At 41.5% G+C, this 18,013-nt stretch overlaps 1 protein-coding gene across 1 annotated transcript; it reads left to right on the top strand.

Annotated features, from left to right (window-relative positions):
- Positions 1 to 283: 283 nt before the first annotated feature.
- Positions 284 to 14,432, top strand: LOC121879313 (photoreceptor-specific nuclear receptor-like). The gene is made up of 10 exons (XM_042385918.1): positions 284 to 317; positions 495 to 651; positions 800 to 903; positions 1,743 to 1,857; positions 2,469 to 2,531; positions 5,127 to 5,287; positions 5,612 to 5,698; positions 7,229 to 7,485; positions 10,432 to 10,678; positions 13,947 to 14,432. The coding sequence occupies exons 1-10, from the start codon at positions 284 to 286 to the stop codon at positions 14,180 to 14,182; spliced, it is 1,461 nt and encodes a 486-aa protein (XP_042241852.1). The 3' UTR covers positions 14,183 to 14,432.
- The last annotated feature ends 3,581 nt before the right edge of the window (positions 14,433 to 18,013 follow it).

The raw sequence follows: 18,013 nt of genomic DNA, 5'->3' as shown, positions 1-18,013 counted from the left end.
TAAGAATGACATTTGTTCCTTGAGATACTCACAGGTGTGTGGTTCAGGATCCCAACACTGCCAACGCTGCAGTATTTAGTTTAGTTTCCACACTGACTCGTTGGGAAGGAGACGCGGACTTTTTGAGGTGACTGTACCTGTAGTAGGATGTAGTAACAGGTGTCCCCCCCCACAGCTGGGCGGCGCGAGTGTACTGGGCGGAAGGTTGTCCCCCTTGGGTGGGCGGTGTCCCAGTAGCCTGGCCAGCGCTGTCTGTGTCTCGTCAAGTGGTATAGGCGTGACCATGGGCGGCCCTGCACTCTCCACCGTCACTGTTGGTACGTAACACCCACACCTATCTTGTTTTACCCTTACCTACTAAATAATAATAATAATAATAATAAATAATAAAAGAAGAAGAAACTCAAGCTTTTCTCCTGAGTTATGTGGTTTAATAAGATTGTTTACAAGGTAGCGGGCGGGCGGAGTGTTGTGACGTGAACCTCTTGCTGCAGGTGGTATGGGCGGTCTGGGTGGTGGGCGCCGAGTGTCTCCTGGCCTACAGTGTTTAGTGTGTGGTGACACCTCTTCCGGCAAACACTACGGGATACTGGCGTGTAATGGTTGTTCAGGCTTCTTCAAGAGGTCCGTCAGACGTAAACTAATCTACAGGTAAGACTCTCATGGTGTAGCAAGACTCCCATGGCGTAGTAAGACTCATGGTGTAGTGTACTGTAGAAGGTACATTGTTTGTATAAATGTACTGTCTATGTATAAAATGAATTAATATATGACTATCTATCTATCTATCTATCTGCAGGTGCCAGGCAGGGACGGGAGCATGTGTAGTTGACAAGGCTCACAGGAATCAGTGTCAAGCGTGTCGCCTCAAGAAGTGTATACAGATGGGAATGAATAAAGATGGTAAGTTACCGCCAAAACGCCTCCTCTGTTTTACATAATGCTGCAGGTCGGTCATGATGATGCTGCAGGTCGGTCATGATGGTGCTGCAGGTCGGTCATGATGGTGCTGCAGGTCGGTTATGATAATGCTGCAGGTCGGTCATGATGGTGCTGCAGGTCGGTCATGATAATGCTGCAGGTCGGTCATGATAATGCTGCAGGTCGGTCATGATAATGCTGCAGGTCGGTCATGATAATGCTGCAGGTCGGTCATGATAATGCTGCAGGTCGGTCATTATCTTTTAACATAATATTAAATCATAAGAAAACTTCCTTCTTAAATATAATGGTTAAATTAGTTATACAATTAACTTTCCTCAGTAGTTACTAACGGGGACGTGGGTAGTTACTAACGAGGACGTGGGTAGTTACTAACAAATGTGTGGGTGGTTACTAACAAATGTGTGGGTGGTTACTAACAAATGTGTGGGTGGTTACTAACAAATGTGTGGGTGGTTACTAACAAATGTGTGGGTGGTTACTAACAAATGTGTGGGTGGTTACTAACAAATGTGTGGGTGGTTACTAACAAATGTGTGGGTGGTTACTAACAAATGTGTGGGTGGTTACTAACAAATGTGTGGGTGGTTACTAACAAATGTGTGGGTGGTTACTAACAAATGTGTGGGTAGTTACTAACAAATGTGTGGGTAGTTACTAACAAATGTGTAGGTGGTTACTAACAAATGTGTGGGTGGTTACTAACAAATGTGTAGGTGGTTACTAACAAATGTGTGGGTAGTTACTAACAAATGTGTGGGTGGTTACTAACGAGGCCGTGGGTGGTATTGGTGCCACAGCCGTACAGAACGAGAGACAGCCACGGAACACCGCCACCATCAGACCAGAAGCCTTCGCTGACATGGACCAAGAGAGACTACTGAGGGAGGCTGCTGTTGCTGTTGGGGTGTTCACGTGGGTAAAACTGTGTACTGTAGTGTACTGTACTGTACTGTAGTGTACTGTACTGTAGTGTAGTGTAGTGATGTGTACTGTAGTGTACTGTACTGTAGTGATGTGTACTGTACTGGAGTGTACTGTAGTGTAGTGTGGTGTAGTGATGTGTACTGTAGTGTACTGTACTGTACTGTAGTGTACTGTAGTGTAATATTGTATACTGTAGTGTACTGTAGTGATGTGTACTGTAGTGTTGTGTACTGTAGTGCACTGTAGTGTTGTGTACTGTAGTGTACTGTAGTGTTGTGTACTGTAGTGTACTGTAGTGTTGTGTACTGTACTGTACTGCAGTGTTATGTACTGTAGTGTTCTGTAGTGCATCGAACTATGTAAAGTACTGTAGTGTGCTGTACTGAGTATAATGTAGTATGGTACTTTGGATGTACTGTAGTGTTCTGTAGTGCATCGAACTATGTAAAGTACTGTAGTGTGCTGTACTGAGTATAATGTAGTATGGTACTTTGGCAGTACCAGTGTAGTTTATTGTAGTGCACTGTAATGTAGTGTACTATTCTAGGTGTAGTACACTGCACTGTACAATTGCTTTTAACGCCTGTTTAATATATTAGGTACAGCGGTAACGAGCATAACTCTCACCAATATGTCAAGGGTTTGAGCTTCGGCCCAGACACGTGAGAAGGGTGTTGTAGCCCTCACTGCCAAACACCACAGGTTTCCCGGTCCCCGGTTACTTCTGTACTTACACTGGAAAGCTGATAAGTGACGAATATGACGATAAAAATAAGAATGGAAGAAACTACAGCGGGCAGCCACCGTTTACACCCAACCGCTATCGCTCATATATCCGTCCAACCTGTGTTTGAAGCTATCCAGGGTGCTTGAGTTAATGATGATGTTCGGTAACTTGTTCCACTCATCCACTACTTTATTTCCAAACCAATGTTTACCTATTTCGCGCCTAAATTTGAATTTGTCTCGTATAAATCCATTGCTACGAGTTCACTCCTGGTTGGATAGTTTGAGTACCTTTGTTATATCACCTTTGTTTAGCCCTGACTTCCATTTATACGCCTCTATCATATCGCCCCTCACTCTACGTTTCTCGAGGGAGTACAAATTAAGATGTTTTAACCTGTCTCTGTATTTAAGGTTCCTAATGCCCGGGATTAGTCTTGTCATCATCCTCTGAATTCTTTCTAGGGATTCTTTATCCATTCTGTAGTACGGTGACCAGAACTGAACTGCATAATCCAAGTGAGATCTAACAAGCGCAAGATAACCTCAGTAGTCTTGTAACTAACACTCCTTTGTATGAACCCAAGTACTTTGTTAACCTTGTTTTGAGCAAATACATATTGTTGTCTTAGATTTAGATTCCTACTTATCATTACTCATAAATCTTTCTCACAGTTGGATTTCTCTATAACAGCGTTATTCATCTGTTATCTGGTTTCTCTGCTTTTCATATCCTAAGCTATGTACTTTATATTTCTGCACATTAAATTCCATCTGCCATTTTTCAGACCATGCGAAAAATTTGTTTAGATCTTCCTGTAGTTTTGCATAGTCCTCGTCAGATTTAATTTCACGCCATATTATAGTGTCGCCAGCAATCTTATTATGTTGCTGTCTACACCTTTATCTACAGGGTATGTCGTTTATGTATAAATAAATAATAATGGTCCAAGTATTGAGCCCTGGGGTATTCCATTATTACCCCTAATACCCTAGTCGGATTTGGTGTCGTTAATGCTTACTCGCAGTTTCTTGTCCTGTAACCACGCCCTAATCCAGTTTAGAACATCTCCAAATCCATGAGCCTCCATTTACGTATTAGTCTTTCGTGGGGACCCTGTCGAAGGCTTCCTTAAAGTCGATGTATACCACATCATAATCGTGTCCGTAATAGACTGATTCGAAAACAGATGAAAAGAGTGTTAATAAATTTGTCAGACATGAACGCCTACTTGTTGGCCATGTTGGGAATCATTAATCAACTTGTGCTTCTCCAGGTGATTTCGAATTGAGTTTGAAATTATTACTTCCAGAAATTTGCCTACAATTAATGTTAAACTAATTGGACGATAGTTAGAGGATAGTGATCTATCTCCCTTCTTTAAAATAGGTATTACATTTGCTATCCTCCAGGATTCTGGTACTACACCCGTTTTTAAGGACATGTTAAACGACTTTGCTAAGGGCATACTAAATTTTTCCTTCCATTCCTTTAATACTCTGGCAAATATCTCGTCGGAACCTGGTGACTTATTAGGCTTTAGTTTACTGATTTAGTTCTGGTGTACTAGAATACATTACTATTAATTGTGCTAGAGTAAGTTAAGTGTATTAATTGAACTGTACTAGGCATAGTGTACTAGCATACTGACCTGTAATAGTAGTGCTGTATTGTTTGTACTGTACTGTGTGTAATGCACTAGTGTAATGCAGTGTAGTATGTGTACTCTAATCAAGTAGAATAGAGTGTAATTGGGTACTTTACTAGTTTCTGTAGTTCACTTGGCAGTGTAATAATAATAATAATAATAATAATAATAATAATAATAATAATAATAATAATAATAGTAATAATAATATCTAGGCCTACTCCCAATAGGCCGCCTCTCCCACTACCTGGTTTAATGACGGCCGCCATGGGAGCGTCACGGGGTTTCTTAGCACCGCCCTCCGTTACCACCACCTCCCCCTTCACCACCTCCAATGTCCACCACGCCCTCATCTCCACGCCAGCGCCAACATCGTCATCCTCCGCTCCAACCAGCACCACAAACAACAACAATAACACCAACAACAACAACAACAATAACCCGGCTACCATTAACCATATGAGCGGTGGTCTGTCTGCCATGATGAGCCACCATCCGCACTCACCAGCCAAGGACGACCACGACCATGGTGAGTCACAGGAACTATGATGAGTCACAGGAACCATGATGAGTCACAGGAACCATGGTGAGTCACAGGAACCATGGGGAGTCACAGGAACCATGATGAGTCACAGGGACCATGATGAGTCACAGGAACCATGATGAGTCACAGGAACCATGGGGAGTTAATAAGGCCATGGTGAGTCACAGGAACCATAGTGAGTCACAGGGACCATGGGGAGTCACAGGGACCATGGGGAGTCACAGGGACCATGATGAGTCACAGGGACCATGGGGAGTCACAGGGACCATGGGGAGTCACAGGGACCATGATGAGTCACAGGAACCATGGTGAGTTAATAAGACCATGGTGAGTCACAGGAACCATAGTGAGTCACAGGGACCATGGGGAGTCACAGGGACCAGGGAGTCACAGGGACCATGGGGAGTCACAGGGACCATGGGAGTCACAGGAACCATGGTGGAAAGCGACAAGACCATGGTGAGTCACATAGGGACCATGATGAGTCACAGGAACCATAGTGAGTCACAGGGACCATGGGGAGTCACAGGGACCATGATGAGTCACAGGAACCATGGGAGTTAATAAGACTATGGTGAGTCAAGCAGGAACTATGATGAGTCAAGCAGGAACCATAGTGAGTCACAGGGACCATGGGGAAAGTCACAGGGACTATGATGAGTCACAGGAACCATGGTGAGTTAATAAGACCTAAGGGTGAGTCACAGGAACTATGATGAGTCACAGGAACCATAGTGAGTCACAGGGACCATGGGGGAGTCAGCAGGGACCATGATGAGTCACAGGAACCATGGTGAGTTAACAAGACCATGGTGAGTCACAGGAACCATAGTGAGTCGCAGGGACCATGGGGGAGTCACAGGGACTATGATGAGTCACAGGAACCATGATGAGTCAAGTGAGAACCATGGTGAGTTAATAAGACCATGATGAGTCACAGGAACCATAGTGAGTCACAGGGACTATGGGGAGTCACAGGGACCATGGGGAGTCACAGGGACAATGGGGAGTCACAGGGACCATGGTGAGTCACAGGAACCATGATGAGTCACAGGGACCATGGGGAGTCACAGGGACCATGGTGAGTCACAGGAACCATGATGAGTCACAGGGACCATGGGGAGTTACAGGGACCATGATGAGTCACAGGGACCATGATGAGTCACAGGAACCATAGTGAGTCACAGGGACCATGATGAGTCACAGGAACCATGATGAGTCACAGGAACCATGATGAGTCACATTGACCATGGTGAGTTACAGGGACCAATGTGAGTCAATATGACCACAGTGAGTCACCTGGACCACAGTGAGTCACCTGGACCACAGTGAGTCACCTGGACCACAGTGAGTCACCTGGACCATAGTGAGTCACCTGGACCACAGTGAGTCACCTGGACCATAGTGAGTCACATGGACCATAGTGAGTCACCTGGACCACAGTGAGTCACCTGGACCAACAGTGAGTCACCTGGACCATAGTGGTCACAGAGATAATCTTAGTATAATTTTGTCACACAACTTGTTGAGATTTCTTGTTGACAGTTGACCGCCCAGCCACTACTGACCACACCCCAGTGACACACCCAGCCACAGTATTGACCACACCCCAGCCACACTACTGACCACACCCCAGCCACACTGTGTACTGACCACACCCCAGCCACACTACCACACCCCAGCACACACTTACTACCAGCCAGCCACACACTGACCACACCCCAGCCACACTACTGACCACACCCCAGCCACACTACTGACTACTGACCACACCCCAGCCACACTACTGACCACACCCCAGCCACTACCACACCCAGCCAGCACACTACTGACCACACCCCAGCCACACTACTACTGACCACAAGCCACAGTACTGACCACACCCCAACCACACTACTGACCACACCCCAACCACACTACTGACACACCCCAGCCACACTACTGACACACCCCAGCCACACTACCACACCACACACTGACCACACACCACCCACACCCAGCCACACTACTGACCACACCCCAGCCACAGTGACCACACCCAGCCACACACTGACCACACCCCAGCCACACTACTGACCACACCCCAGCCACACTACTGACCACACCCCAACCACACTACTGACCACACCCCAACCACACTACTGACCACACCCCAGCCACAGTGCTAACCACACCCCAGCCACACCACTGACCACACCCCAGCCACACACTGACCACACCCAACCACACTACTGACCACACACCCCAGCCACACACTGCCACACAGTACTGACCACACCCCAGCCGCACTACTGACCACACCCCACCACACTACTGACACCCCAGCCACACAACTGACACACCCCAGCCACACAGACCACACCCCAACCCACACACACACCCCAGCCACACTACTGACACACCCCAGCCACACTACTAACACATCTCTCTCCCCCAGCAGGAATAAGGAGTGTCGATTCACCAGTAGATGTTCTGGGGGGTGGAAGCGAGGACACTGTAGGACCTATGGGCCCTCATATGCCTCCGGTGTCATCGTGTTCGTCGTCCTCGTCGTCAGGAGCGTCGTACATGGAGGCGGCGCCGCTGTGGGATCCCCTGCAGGAGTCTGTACAGGAGACGGCGGCCAGACTACTATTCATGGCAGTGAAGTGGGCCAAAAACCTACCTTCCTTTAGCAGTCTACCATTCCGTGACCAGGTGCGTTGGTAGTGAGTCCTGACAGACAGAGAGACAGACAGACAGACATCCTCAGATGCATAACAGGCTTAAGCTATCGGGTGTGCTGTTAAGGACAAGAAGAACTCGGCAGTATGGTGTGGAAAGAAAATCGCAAAGTTTTAATCGCTAACTCTATGTAACGGTGCCAAGTCTCCACCTACCCCTCCCTCCCTCCCTGCCTGTCTGCCGAATTCTTTTTGTCCACAACTGTACAAGTTTAAGTTTCAATTGTCTTGGGTTCGAGTCTTGGACCGACACATACGGTAGAAGGGTATCATCCACTGTGACCCGCACTATCAAACATGGCAACAAAGACCAGACTAATCACTCGAACGGTTAATAGGATGGCAAGCGGCCCGAATTCAGAACGGTGGTTTGAGCCTGGGATTTGAGCTCGGTTCATGCGTGTGAATTAGGATTCCTCGATCCGGTATTTCCTGCAGTGGATTACCCATATTCAGAACATCGGCTTGAACCCCGGATCGGGTAATCCGTTGCATTTTCTTCAATTACGAGCAAGGATTTGAACACTGAAATTCCAGTCAATCACGTTTCATTAACGCCATTACGACCAAAGCAAGATGTATCAATGCGGGGCGTAGTATCCTGGCTATAGGTTCGGTTAGGTTAGGTTTCTTTCTGTTCTTTTAACCCCACATTTCCCCTGATTAGTAATGTTAAGAAAAGAATTTCCTATATTACTACCTTAAAATAAAAATACACTCAGCATTGATTCAATTATATTGAAAATACATCAAAATAGTTTTCCTGAAGTAAAACCCTCAAAATAAAGAAGTGTCAGCGTTCTGTACATTTACCCTCTTGATCTTCATGGACCTTAAACACTTAAGTGCTACAACACATCACCATAACTCCTTCAATAACCAGAATATTTCTTACCTGGAAACTATTCGTTGCGAAGAATCTCAGAGCAATCATCTGCTGATGAATGGGAGGTAGAGGTGAACCATAGCCAACAGGTCTGTCAAGTAGATGCTCCATATCACGGAAAATATCAAGGAAATCTCTCTTGCTGAACCTAAATCGTTGTCTGAATTGTATGTCATTATAAAAATTGATAGAATTCTGCCTATCTACCATCAGTCTTTTCTCTACAAAATTTCCAATTTATATCGCCGAAAAGCGCTTTGTAAAAATTCATGTTGACTTGCTATCTTGAATGACGGATCGACCCCGAAACGCGAGGATCGACAGATTTGATCTCAAACCGGTTTGAATCTTTTTGTTGGCTCAAGCCAGCGATCTGAATCCCAACAATCTTCATTCTTTGCTCGATCCTTCGATTAAATCTTCTTGCAGTTTCAAACCAGCGTTCTGAATTTTGATCCTTATCTTTGCATAGTTCTTCTCTGTACGCTGCTCATCATCTGCCTCAAACAAGAACTTATTGTATTTGTGTTTAATAGTCCCACCTCATTTGTTTCCTTTTTCTGTTTCATTTGTTTAATCTTTCTTTACATTTCCATATAATTATGCCACCCGTCATCTTCTAACTCTTTCCATCATCATCTTCTTTGGTCTGTCAACATTCCTTTTTAGTTTCTTAGTTTTTTTTTTTATAAACCTCACTACAACTTCTCATATTTCTTCGTCTGCCCATTTTCTTTCAATTTTCATTTGTCATCCACTCACTTTTAGCCTCGTTCCTCCTATAAGTTTTCCACAGTCTCTAACATTACTTCTTTGTTATTATTAAATTGTTGTCCTGTTCCTTCTTCATCTAAGTCACCTTCTAGCAATACTGAAAATCTATATTTGGATTCAGATTCGTATTCTATCCCTGCACCTCTTTGGAGTTTACCTGAATCCCGTTTTAATTTGTCCACAGTTTTTATTTATAATTTTTAAGGCTTTAATCTCACTAAACTCATTACTGGGAGGTGGTCTGACCCACAATCTGTCCCTGGATAGGTCTTGGTGCAAGTTATTGAATTTCTGAATCTTTCCTGAATTAAAACATCTATTTTATTCCTGACTCTGTTGATTACATTGTCCTGGGGTGAGACTCATGTACAGTATAGAGATGCCTATAGCGTGTTGTTTAAACCATGTATTTGTAATTATCATCATATTTTCTTTACAAAAGTCAATTAATATTTCTCTTCTATTATTTATATTAACCAGCCCATGTGGTCCTACTTCTGGTGCTACTTTCACTTTCCTAACCTTTACGTTAACATCAACCATTATAATCAGTCATTCATTAAACTTTACGGTGTCTTTTGCTTTCTTTAAATCTTCACAGGGTATTTTTTTAAGGCGTCATCCTCACTTTGTTGGTGTATAAACCTGTATTAATACCAAGTCTATGGGTTTAGCGCTAAACTTAACTACAAAACTCTAACACTGTCCAATATTCCTTTACACTACTGATGGTGTACAACAATATCAACACCTCCCTCATACCTTTCACCGCCTGAATATATAAAGTAAGAATCTTCACCAGTAATGTTATTTAAACCTGACCCACTACAGTCTTTTCATTTCTCTACAAACATTTCCATATTTACCAGCCTCATTATAATGTCTTCGCATTTCATGTTCTCATTTTGAGTTTGTACTTGTTAATTCCTAATGTTGTTGTAGTTGTGTTTAATGTCCAAGACTGTTTTGTTCAGACAGTACATGTTAGCTCTCGGTGGCACACTGCCCGCAAGGGAGTCAATATGGTTGGACCTTTAGGTGACGATGATCCAACAGGAACGCCAGAGTAACCTTTTCCCATCACTAATTAAAGGGAGCAGCAAAAGGTGTGAATGAACTATGGGATATAGAGGCTCCTCATACCTCCCTCTAGTAAAGAACCATTGCATCACCTGAAGAACATGTTATATACTGTATATTACTACTACAGTAACCAGAAGTACTACTACTGCTACAGTCTTCACACACACACTATTCTAGGTGGTGCTGTTGGAGGAGGTATGGTCAGAATTGTTTGTGTTGAACGCCGTGCAATGGTCGCTCCCTCTGCCCACCTGTCCACTCCTCTCGCCCTCCGCCCACGCCCACACCCTCGCCCACGCCCACAAGGCAGCCCAGGCAGCCCATGATATCCGTCAGTTATCTGAAGTGGCTGGATCATTCAGAGATTTGGCTGTCGACCCTGCTGAATTCGCTTACCTGAAGGCAATTGTTTTGTTCAGGCCAGGTGAGTAGGAGGTATATTATTATTATTATTATTATTATCGTCATCATCATCATCATCATTATCATCATCATCATTATTATTATCGTTATCATTAATATTATTATTATTATCGTTATCATTATTATTATTATTCATTTTTTCATTATTATTATATAAATTATTACGAAAATTATTATTATTAAAATTATTAATTTTATCACTATTGTCATTATTATTATTATTACTAAAATTATAATATTAATTTTATTATTATTTTTATTATTATTATTACTAAAATTATTATTAAAATGATTAATTTTATCATTATTATTGTTATTATTAGTAGTAGTAAAATTATAATTATTATTTTATTATTATTAGTAGTAAAATTATAATTATTATAATTATTATTATTAGTAGTAAAATTATAATTATTATAATTATTATTATTATTATTAGTATTATTAGTATTATTAATACTAAAATTATAATTATTATTATTATTATTATTAATACTAAAATTATAATTGTGTGTGTGTGTATTATTAATACTAAAATTATAATTATTATTATTATTATTAATACTAAAATTATAATTGTGTATTATTATTATTATTAATACTAAAATTATAATTATTATTAATACTAAAATTATAATTATTATTATTAATACTAAAATTATAATTATTATTATTAATATAAAATTATAATTATTATTATTATTATTATTAATACTAAAATTAGTATTATTGTTATTAATACTAAAATTATAATTATTATTATTATTATTATTAATACTAAAATTATAATTATTATTAATACTAAAATTATAATTATTATTATTATTAATACTAAAATTATAATTATTATTATTATTATTATTATTATTATTATTATAAAATTATAATTATTATTATTATTATAATTATTATTATTATTAATACTAAAATTATAATTATTATTATTATTATTATTATTATTATTGTATTACTAAAATTATTAATTTTATCATCATTTATTGTATAATTTTTATTATTACTAAAATTATAGTTATTATTTTTATTATAACTATTGTTATTATTATTGTTTTAGTATTATTTATATTATTATTGATATTATTTTTTATCATTATTTTTATTATTATTATTGTGTATTATTATTATTGTGTGTGTATTATTATTTTTATTATCATTATAATTATTATTGTTATTATTGTTTTATTATCATTTATATTATTACTAAAATTATTATTATTATTATTATTTATATTATTACTATAATTAATATTTTTATCATTATTATTATTATTTATATTATTACTAGAATTATTATTATTTATATTATTACTATAATTAATATTTTTATCATTATTATTATTATTTATATTATTACTAGAATTATTATTATTATTATTATTATTATTTATATTATTACTATAATTAATATTTTTATCATTATTATTATTATTTATATTATTACTATAATTATTATTATTATTTATATAAATTACCATAATTAATATTTTTATTATTATTATTATTATTATTATTTATATTATTACTAAAATTATTATTATTATTATTATTATTATTATTATTATTATTATTGTCTTTATCATTATTGTTGTTGTTGGATCATGGACCACGTAGTAATATAGATAGCTATGTTGTACTGTACAGTTTGTATATCTGTCCGAGCGATCTGGTGAGGCTGAGGAACCTCTTCTGGAAACTTGTTATACAGGGTGACGACTGGGACACCCACCACCACCAGTCCAAATTAATCCGTCGTTTAAGTAAGGGTTGTTAACACTTAAGCCTCAATCTAAGGCTTGGCGCACATAGAGCTGAATAGAGACACAGAGCAGGGTAGACACAGAGCAGGTCAACACAGAGCAGGTCAACACAGAGCAGGTCAACACAGAGCAGGATAGACACAGAGCAGGATAGACACAGAGCAGGATAGACACAGAGCAGGTTAGACAGAGAGCAGGTCACCACAGTTCATTGTCCAGCAGTCTGTCTTGCTGTGTAGTCTAAGTCATATACAAAATGCTGAAATGAATCACTCTCGTGTTCCATATTAGTCTGTTCTTAAATGGTTGCTCCAGTTAGCAATATTTTACAGCTCACTCAGTCTCATTTAGCTTGAGAGATCCCAGAAGTCATCTTACAGGTTGGTTTTCATGTGGTCAGGATGTCGAGTTTCATAGAGAACCTTTGACTCCAAACAGCCTCTGTAAGTTCCTCTGCCATATCAAAATCGATAATTTTAAGCCTTGAAACATATGACATGTCCACGTGTCGAGCAATTACGTTTCAACTACTACGCTGCACAGCTCGACACAGCCCTGCGCCTGCTCTCTGCGTCCTGATGTGAGGTCTCTCGCTTGAAATAACTAGACACAAAAACTGCACTGGCCCCCAATACGCCGTCAGTGTCTCAATGTGCGTCTTGGCTTACGTGGCGTGATCAGGGCACTGGTTGTTATCAGCAGACGGAAGGAAGTTGAACCATGACACTACAGTGTGTTTAAACCATATCCGCTTCAGCAAGTAGGGGGTACCACAGTGTGTATAGTTGTGGACAAAAGAATTCAGCATGGAGGGAGTGTAAACTACGTCTGCCTCAGGGTTAAACTATAAAAAAAAAATTGTTGTGTGGACAGAAAATCACAGACTTTTAATCACCACCTCTGTGTGACGGTGCCAAGTCTCCACCGTCCCCAGCCCACCCATACACCCCTGCCTGCCATGTCTCCACCATCCCCAGCCCACCCACACACCCCTGCCTGCCAAGTCTCCACCATCCCCAGCCCACCCATACACCTGCCTGCCATGTCTCCACCATCCCCAGCCCCCCATACCCCTGCCTGCAAGTCTCCCACCATCCCCAGCCCACCCATACACCCCTGCCTGCCATGTCTCCCACCCATCCCAGCCCACCCATCCCCTCCAAGTCTCCACCATCCCCAACCCACCCATACACCCCTGCCTGCCATGTCTCCACCATCCCCAGCCCACCCATACACCCCTGCCTGCCATGTTGCAGAAATCTTTTGCCCACAACTGTACGCACATGTTACATAATAATATATATTCTTATAATATTAATAGTATTAGTATTTATTATAATGTAATATACTTGACACACAGTAGACACACTTGACACACAGTAGACACACTTGACACACAGTACACACACTTGACACACAGTACACACACTTGACACACACTTGACACACAGTAGACACACTTGACACACAGTAAAGCTCCTCTCACACCACCAGTTCGTGGACTGAAGGACTCAGCACAGGTGGAATCACTGCAGGACCAGGCACAGGTTATGCTGAGTCAGCACGTGAGGGCCCACTACCCTGCTCGACCTGCCAGATTCGGTCGCCTTCTACTGCTCCTCGCCTCCCTCAGGTCACCCCCACCCCCCAGGGTACAAGCTCTCTTCTTCACCGCCACCATCGGTAACACGCCCATGGAGAAGATCTTGTGTGACATGTATAAAAGTTGAGGTGTGTCACTTAGAAGCTCCGTGTGTACCACGAAGAAGCTCCGTGTGTACCATGGAGAAGCTCCGTGTGTACCATGAAGAAGCTCCGTGTGTACCATGGAGAAGCTCCATGTGTACCATAGAGAAGCTCCGTGTGTACCATGAAGAAGCTCCATGTGTACCATAGAGAAGCTCCGTGTGTACCATGAAGAAGCTCCGTGTGTACCATGGAGAAGCTCCATGTGTACCATAGAGAAGCTCCGTGTGTACCATGGAGAAGGTCTCGTGTGTACCATCTCCATGTGTACCATAGAAGAAGCTCCGTGTGTACCATGGAGAAGCTCCATGTGTGTACCATAGGACCATGGAGAGGTCTCGTGTACCATGGAGAAGCTCCGTGTGTACCATGGAGAGCTCCGTGTGTACCATCCATGTGTACCATGAAAAGCTCCGTGTGTGCCATGGAAACTCCATGTGTACCATAGAAGGTGTGTACCATGGAAAGGTCTCCGTGTCCGTGTGTACCATGGGCTCCGTGTGGAGACCATGGAGAAGGTCTCGTGTGTACCATGGAGAAACTGTGTGTACCATGTACCATAGAGAAGCTCCGTGTGTACCATGGAGAAACTCCATGTGTACCATAGAGAAGCTCCGTGTGTACCATGGAGAAGGTCTCGTGTGTACCATGGAGAAGCTCCGTGTGTACCATGGAGAAGCTCCGTGTGTACCATGGAGAAGCTCCATGTGTACCATAGAGAAGCTCCATGTGTACCATGGAGAAGCTCCGTGTGTACCATGGAGAAGATCTCGTGTGTACCATGGAGAAGCTCCGTGTATACCATAGATAAGCTCCGTGTGTACCATGGAGAAGCTCCGTGTATACCATAGATAAGCTCCGTGTGTACCATGGAGATACTCCGTGTGTACCATGGACCTCAGTGGTAACTCAGGAGTACCGTACCTCCCATAGTAGTGGATCATGTCAACAATGACTGTAACTCACTGCCATCTGAAGCTGTCACACATCAACATGGCGTCAGCACTTGGCAGCCAGAAGTTACTGTGCTGTAAGTGGTCACGTGGCCTGTCAATGTTAATTTGCTGTAGGAATGGTTATCAAGTCCAGGAGGTGGGCGGCGGCTGCCCCTAGTCCCACTGTAGTTTGCCATCCCATTCAGCAGGAAAATATGTATAAAATGTTAATTTACATTTTAATGCACTATTTTTATTTTTGTACAAATTATTAATGAGAAAAATATTATCTTCTGTTTCGTTGTGTTGTGAATATTTTAGGCAAAGTGTAATTGATATTTGATTCAGGAAATCTTCGGCCCTCATCCCTTATCTGTATTAACTTTATATATAATATCTGATGATTGTATTTACAGTGAAGTCACCTGAGTTATTAGTGTGTAATTATATGCGTCTGGGTTGTGAGGTTGTTCTTGTAAATACTGATGTATAATGTTTTGGTTATGTGGTAGAAATTTCTCTCTCTAGAATTTAGTAGTTTGTGATTGACTTAGATTTTGTATAATAATAATAATAATAATAATAATAATAATAGTAATAATAATAATAATAATGATAATGATAACAACAGGAAGAAGAAGAATCATATTTCCCAAATTAAGTTCTGCCAGTTTTTAAGGACAACAAACAAACACATTTATATCTCGGTATATTTTATATATTACGAACGTTAAAATGAGATTAATTAACTATTATCAAACTCTACGTTAATAAACCTTGGTACTGTATACTTACCATCACGAGGGGGTGGAGAGGGGTGTTGGGTGGAGAGGGGTGTGGGGAAGGGTGTGGGGAGAGGAGAGGGGTGTGGGGAGGGGGTGGAGAGGGGTGTGGGGAGGGAGATGGGGGATGGGGATATCTAATTTACCCCGGACCCCACTCTTTTACCAAGCGGAGACTGGCTGTACAGTACGTATGTTATGTTTGGGCTTAGGGAAAGGAACCATTGGGCCCTCACCCCACAGAACTGGCGGTGGGCCCCGTGAGGTCTTAGGGCAGTGGTTCTCAACCTGGGGGTCATAGTGGGGCGTTATAACTTGTAATGTTTCAAGAAAATGTGCGGAATTTCTTCAAGCGCCATGAACGAAGTTTGGGAAAACAGAAACTGGATGAGAGTGATGCTTTCCAACAACAGTCCTTGAGTGTAGTTGATGCATCATATGAGGTTACCCTCGGAATAGTAAAGCAGAAGGCCCACATAATTGGTAAGACTTTAATTAAGCCGTGAACTTTAAAGATGGTCAAGCGGGTTCTTGGAGATGCAGCAAATTTCCTCGTCAAACAACACGGTGAATTAGTAAAATAACGGATGACATAAAGGAACAAGTGATGCAGGAGATAAAATCGTCTCCAACTGGTCTGTTCACACGGACGTTAGTTCTTGTGTACAGCAGCTTGTGTTTATTCGGTATGTTTTCTCGTGCGACATCAAGGATAAATAATCTGTTTTGTACACAGTAGGAGATCATCACAAGAGCTGTAGATGTGACGGAAAGGCGGTCTTCTTTCTTCATAGCTAGCGGGATCACCTGGGAAAATTGGGACTCCGGCGATGATAGGATCGAAATCGGGGTTCCAGAAGCGTGTCAAGGAAGTAGCTCCGAATGCCAAGGGGTTTGATGTATGATCCATCGGTTTGCACTGGCGTCGAAAACCCTTCCTGATGCACTTTGCAAGATCCTGGAGGCCATGATCAAATGTGTCACATTTATGAAAGCTGGAGATCTGAACTCTCGCTTTTACCAGAACTTTTGTAGAGACATGGATTCAGAGCACGAAGCTCTCCTCTTTTACTAGAAAGAGCGCTGGCTTTCCAAGGATAACGTCGTGAATCAAGTGTTTGAACTTCGGGGAGAACTTAAGTTATTCCTGGAAGTGCAAGGGAAGGATGATCTCTTAAGTCACTTCAGTGAGGTGTTGTCGGAGTCACGTCTTGCATACCTATCAGTTATATTTGAGCAGTTAAACAGGCTGAATCCCAAGTTACAAGACAAGGAAAGAAATAGGTTTCACCTCATGGATGTCTTCGTGCATTTCTTGCCAAGCTCCAGAATTGGCAAAGGAAAATCAGTGCAGGAAATGCTGTCATGTTTGAGAATCTTTCAACTGTTCTTGACGAGATTGAAGAAGATCATCTACTTGACCCAAAAGTGAAATCACTCAGCACCTGAAATCCTTGGAAAGCGAGCTCTAAAGGTCCTTCCCAGAATTCGAGGAGGAAGAAAGGAAATTGGTGAGAAATCCTTTTTCTGGCACTCTTGATATTGCTACCATTCCCAATGATGTTCAGGACGAATTCCTGATCTCAAGAACGATTCTGCTGCCAAAGACCTCTGAAGAAAAATCGCAGACTGTATTCTGGTGCTCAATGTATCAGTCGTATCCAAAAGTTAGCAAGATAGCACTTCGAGACCTCTTGCCATTTTCTACTACCTAGTTATGCGAGTTTGGTTTCTTCACCTTTTACATATAAAAAGTAAAAGCCGGAACCGATTACATGTGGACCCGGACAATAGATGTGCTTTGTCAGTGATGAAACCTTGAATCAATCACCCGACTGAAACAATGTCAACCTTCTCATTGAACTGGGACAAAATATGCACAGATCATAGGAACTTTTTTCCAACCAAATTCAAGTTTGTTGTGAGGCTAGTCTAGTCACTCGAGTCCAGTGACGAGTCGATTATGTAAGTTATGTAATTTTGTCGAAAAAAATATGATAATGATATTTGTTAACAATAAATAATAAAAGTAGGGTATAATGTCTTCATCCCGATCAAAACTGTTATATTTTATCATTATTTGTGGGTGGGGTTAAGA

Source organism: Homarus americanus, unplaced genomic scaffold (genome assembly GCF_018991925.1).
Source record: "Homarus americanus isolate GMGI-L3 unplaced genomic scaffold, GMGI_Hamer_2.0 scaffold16894, whole genome shotgun sequence".
NCBI lineage: Eukaryota > Metazoa > Arthropoda > Malacostraca > Decapoda > Nephropidae > Homarus > Homarus americanus.
This window is presented reverse-complemented; position numbering and strand designations above follow the sequence as displayed.

Bases quoted from the DNA above. Each gene is read 5' to 3' on its own strand.
- LOC121879313 (XM_042385918.1), top strand. From the start codon at position 284: ATGGGCGGCCCTGCACTCTCCACCGTCACTGTTG. The intron at 318-494 runs GTACGTAACACC...CTCTTGCTGCAG, and splicing joins ACTCTCCACCGTCACTGTTG to GTGGTATGGGCGGTCTGGGT. The intron at 2,532-5,126 runs GTGAGAAGGGTG...GGTGAGTCACAG, and splicing joins TTGAGCTTCGGCCCAGACAC to GAACCATAGTGAGTCACAGG.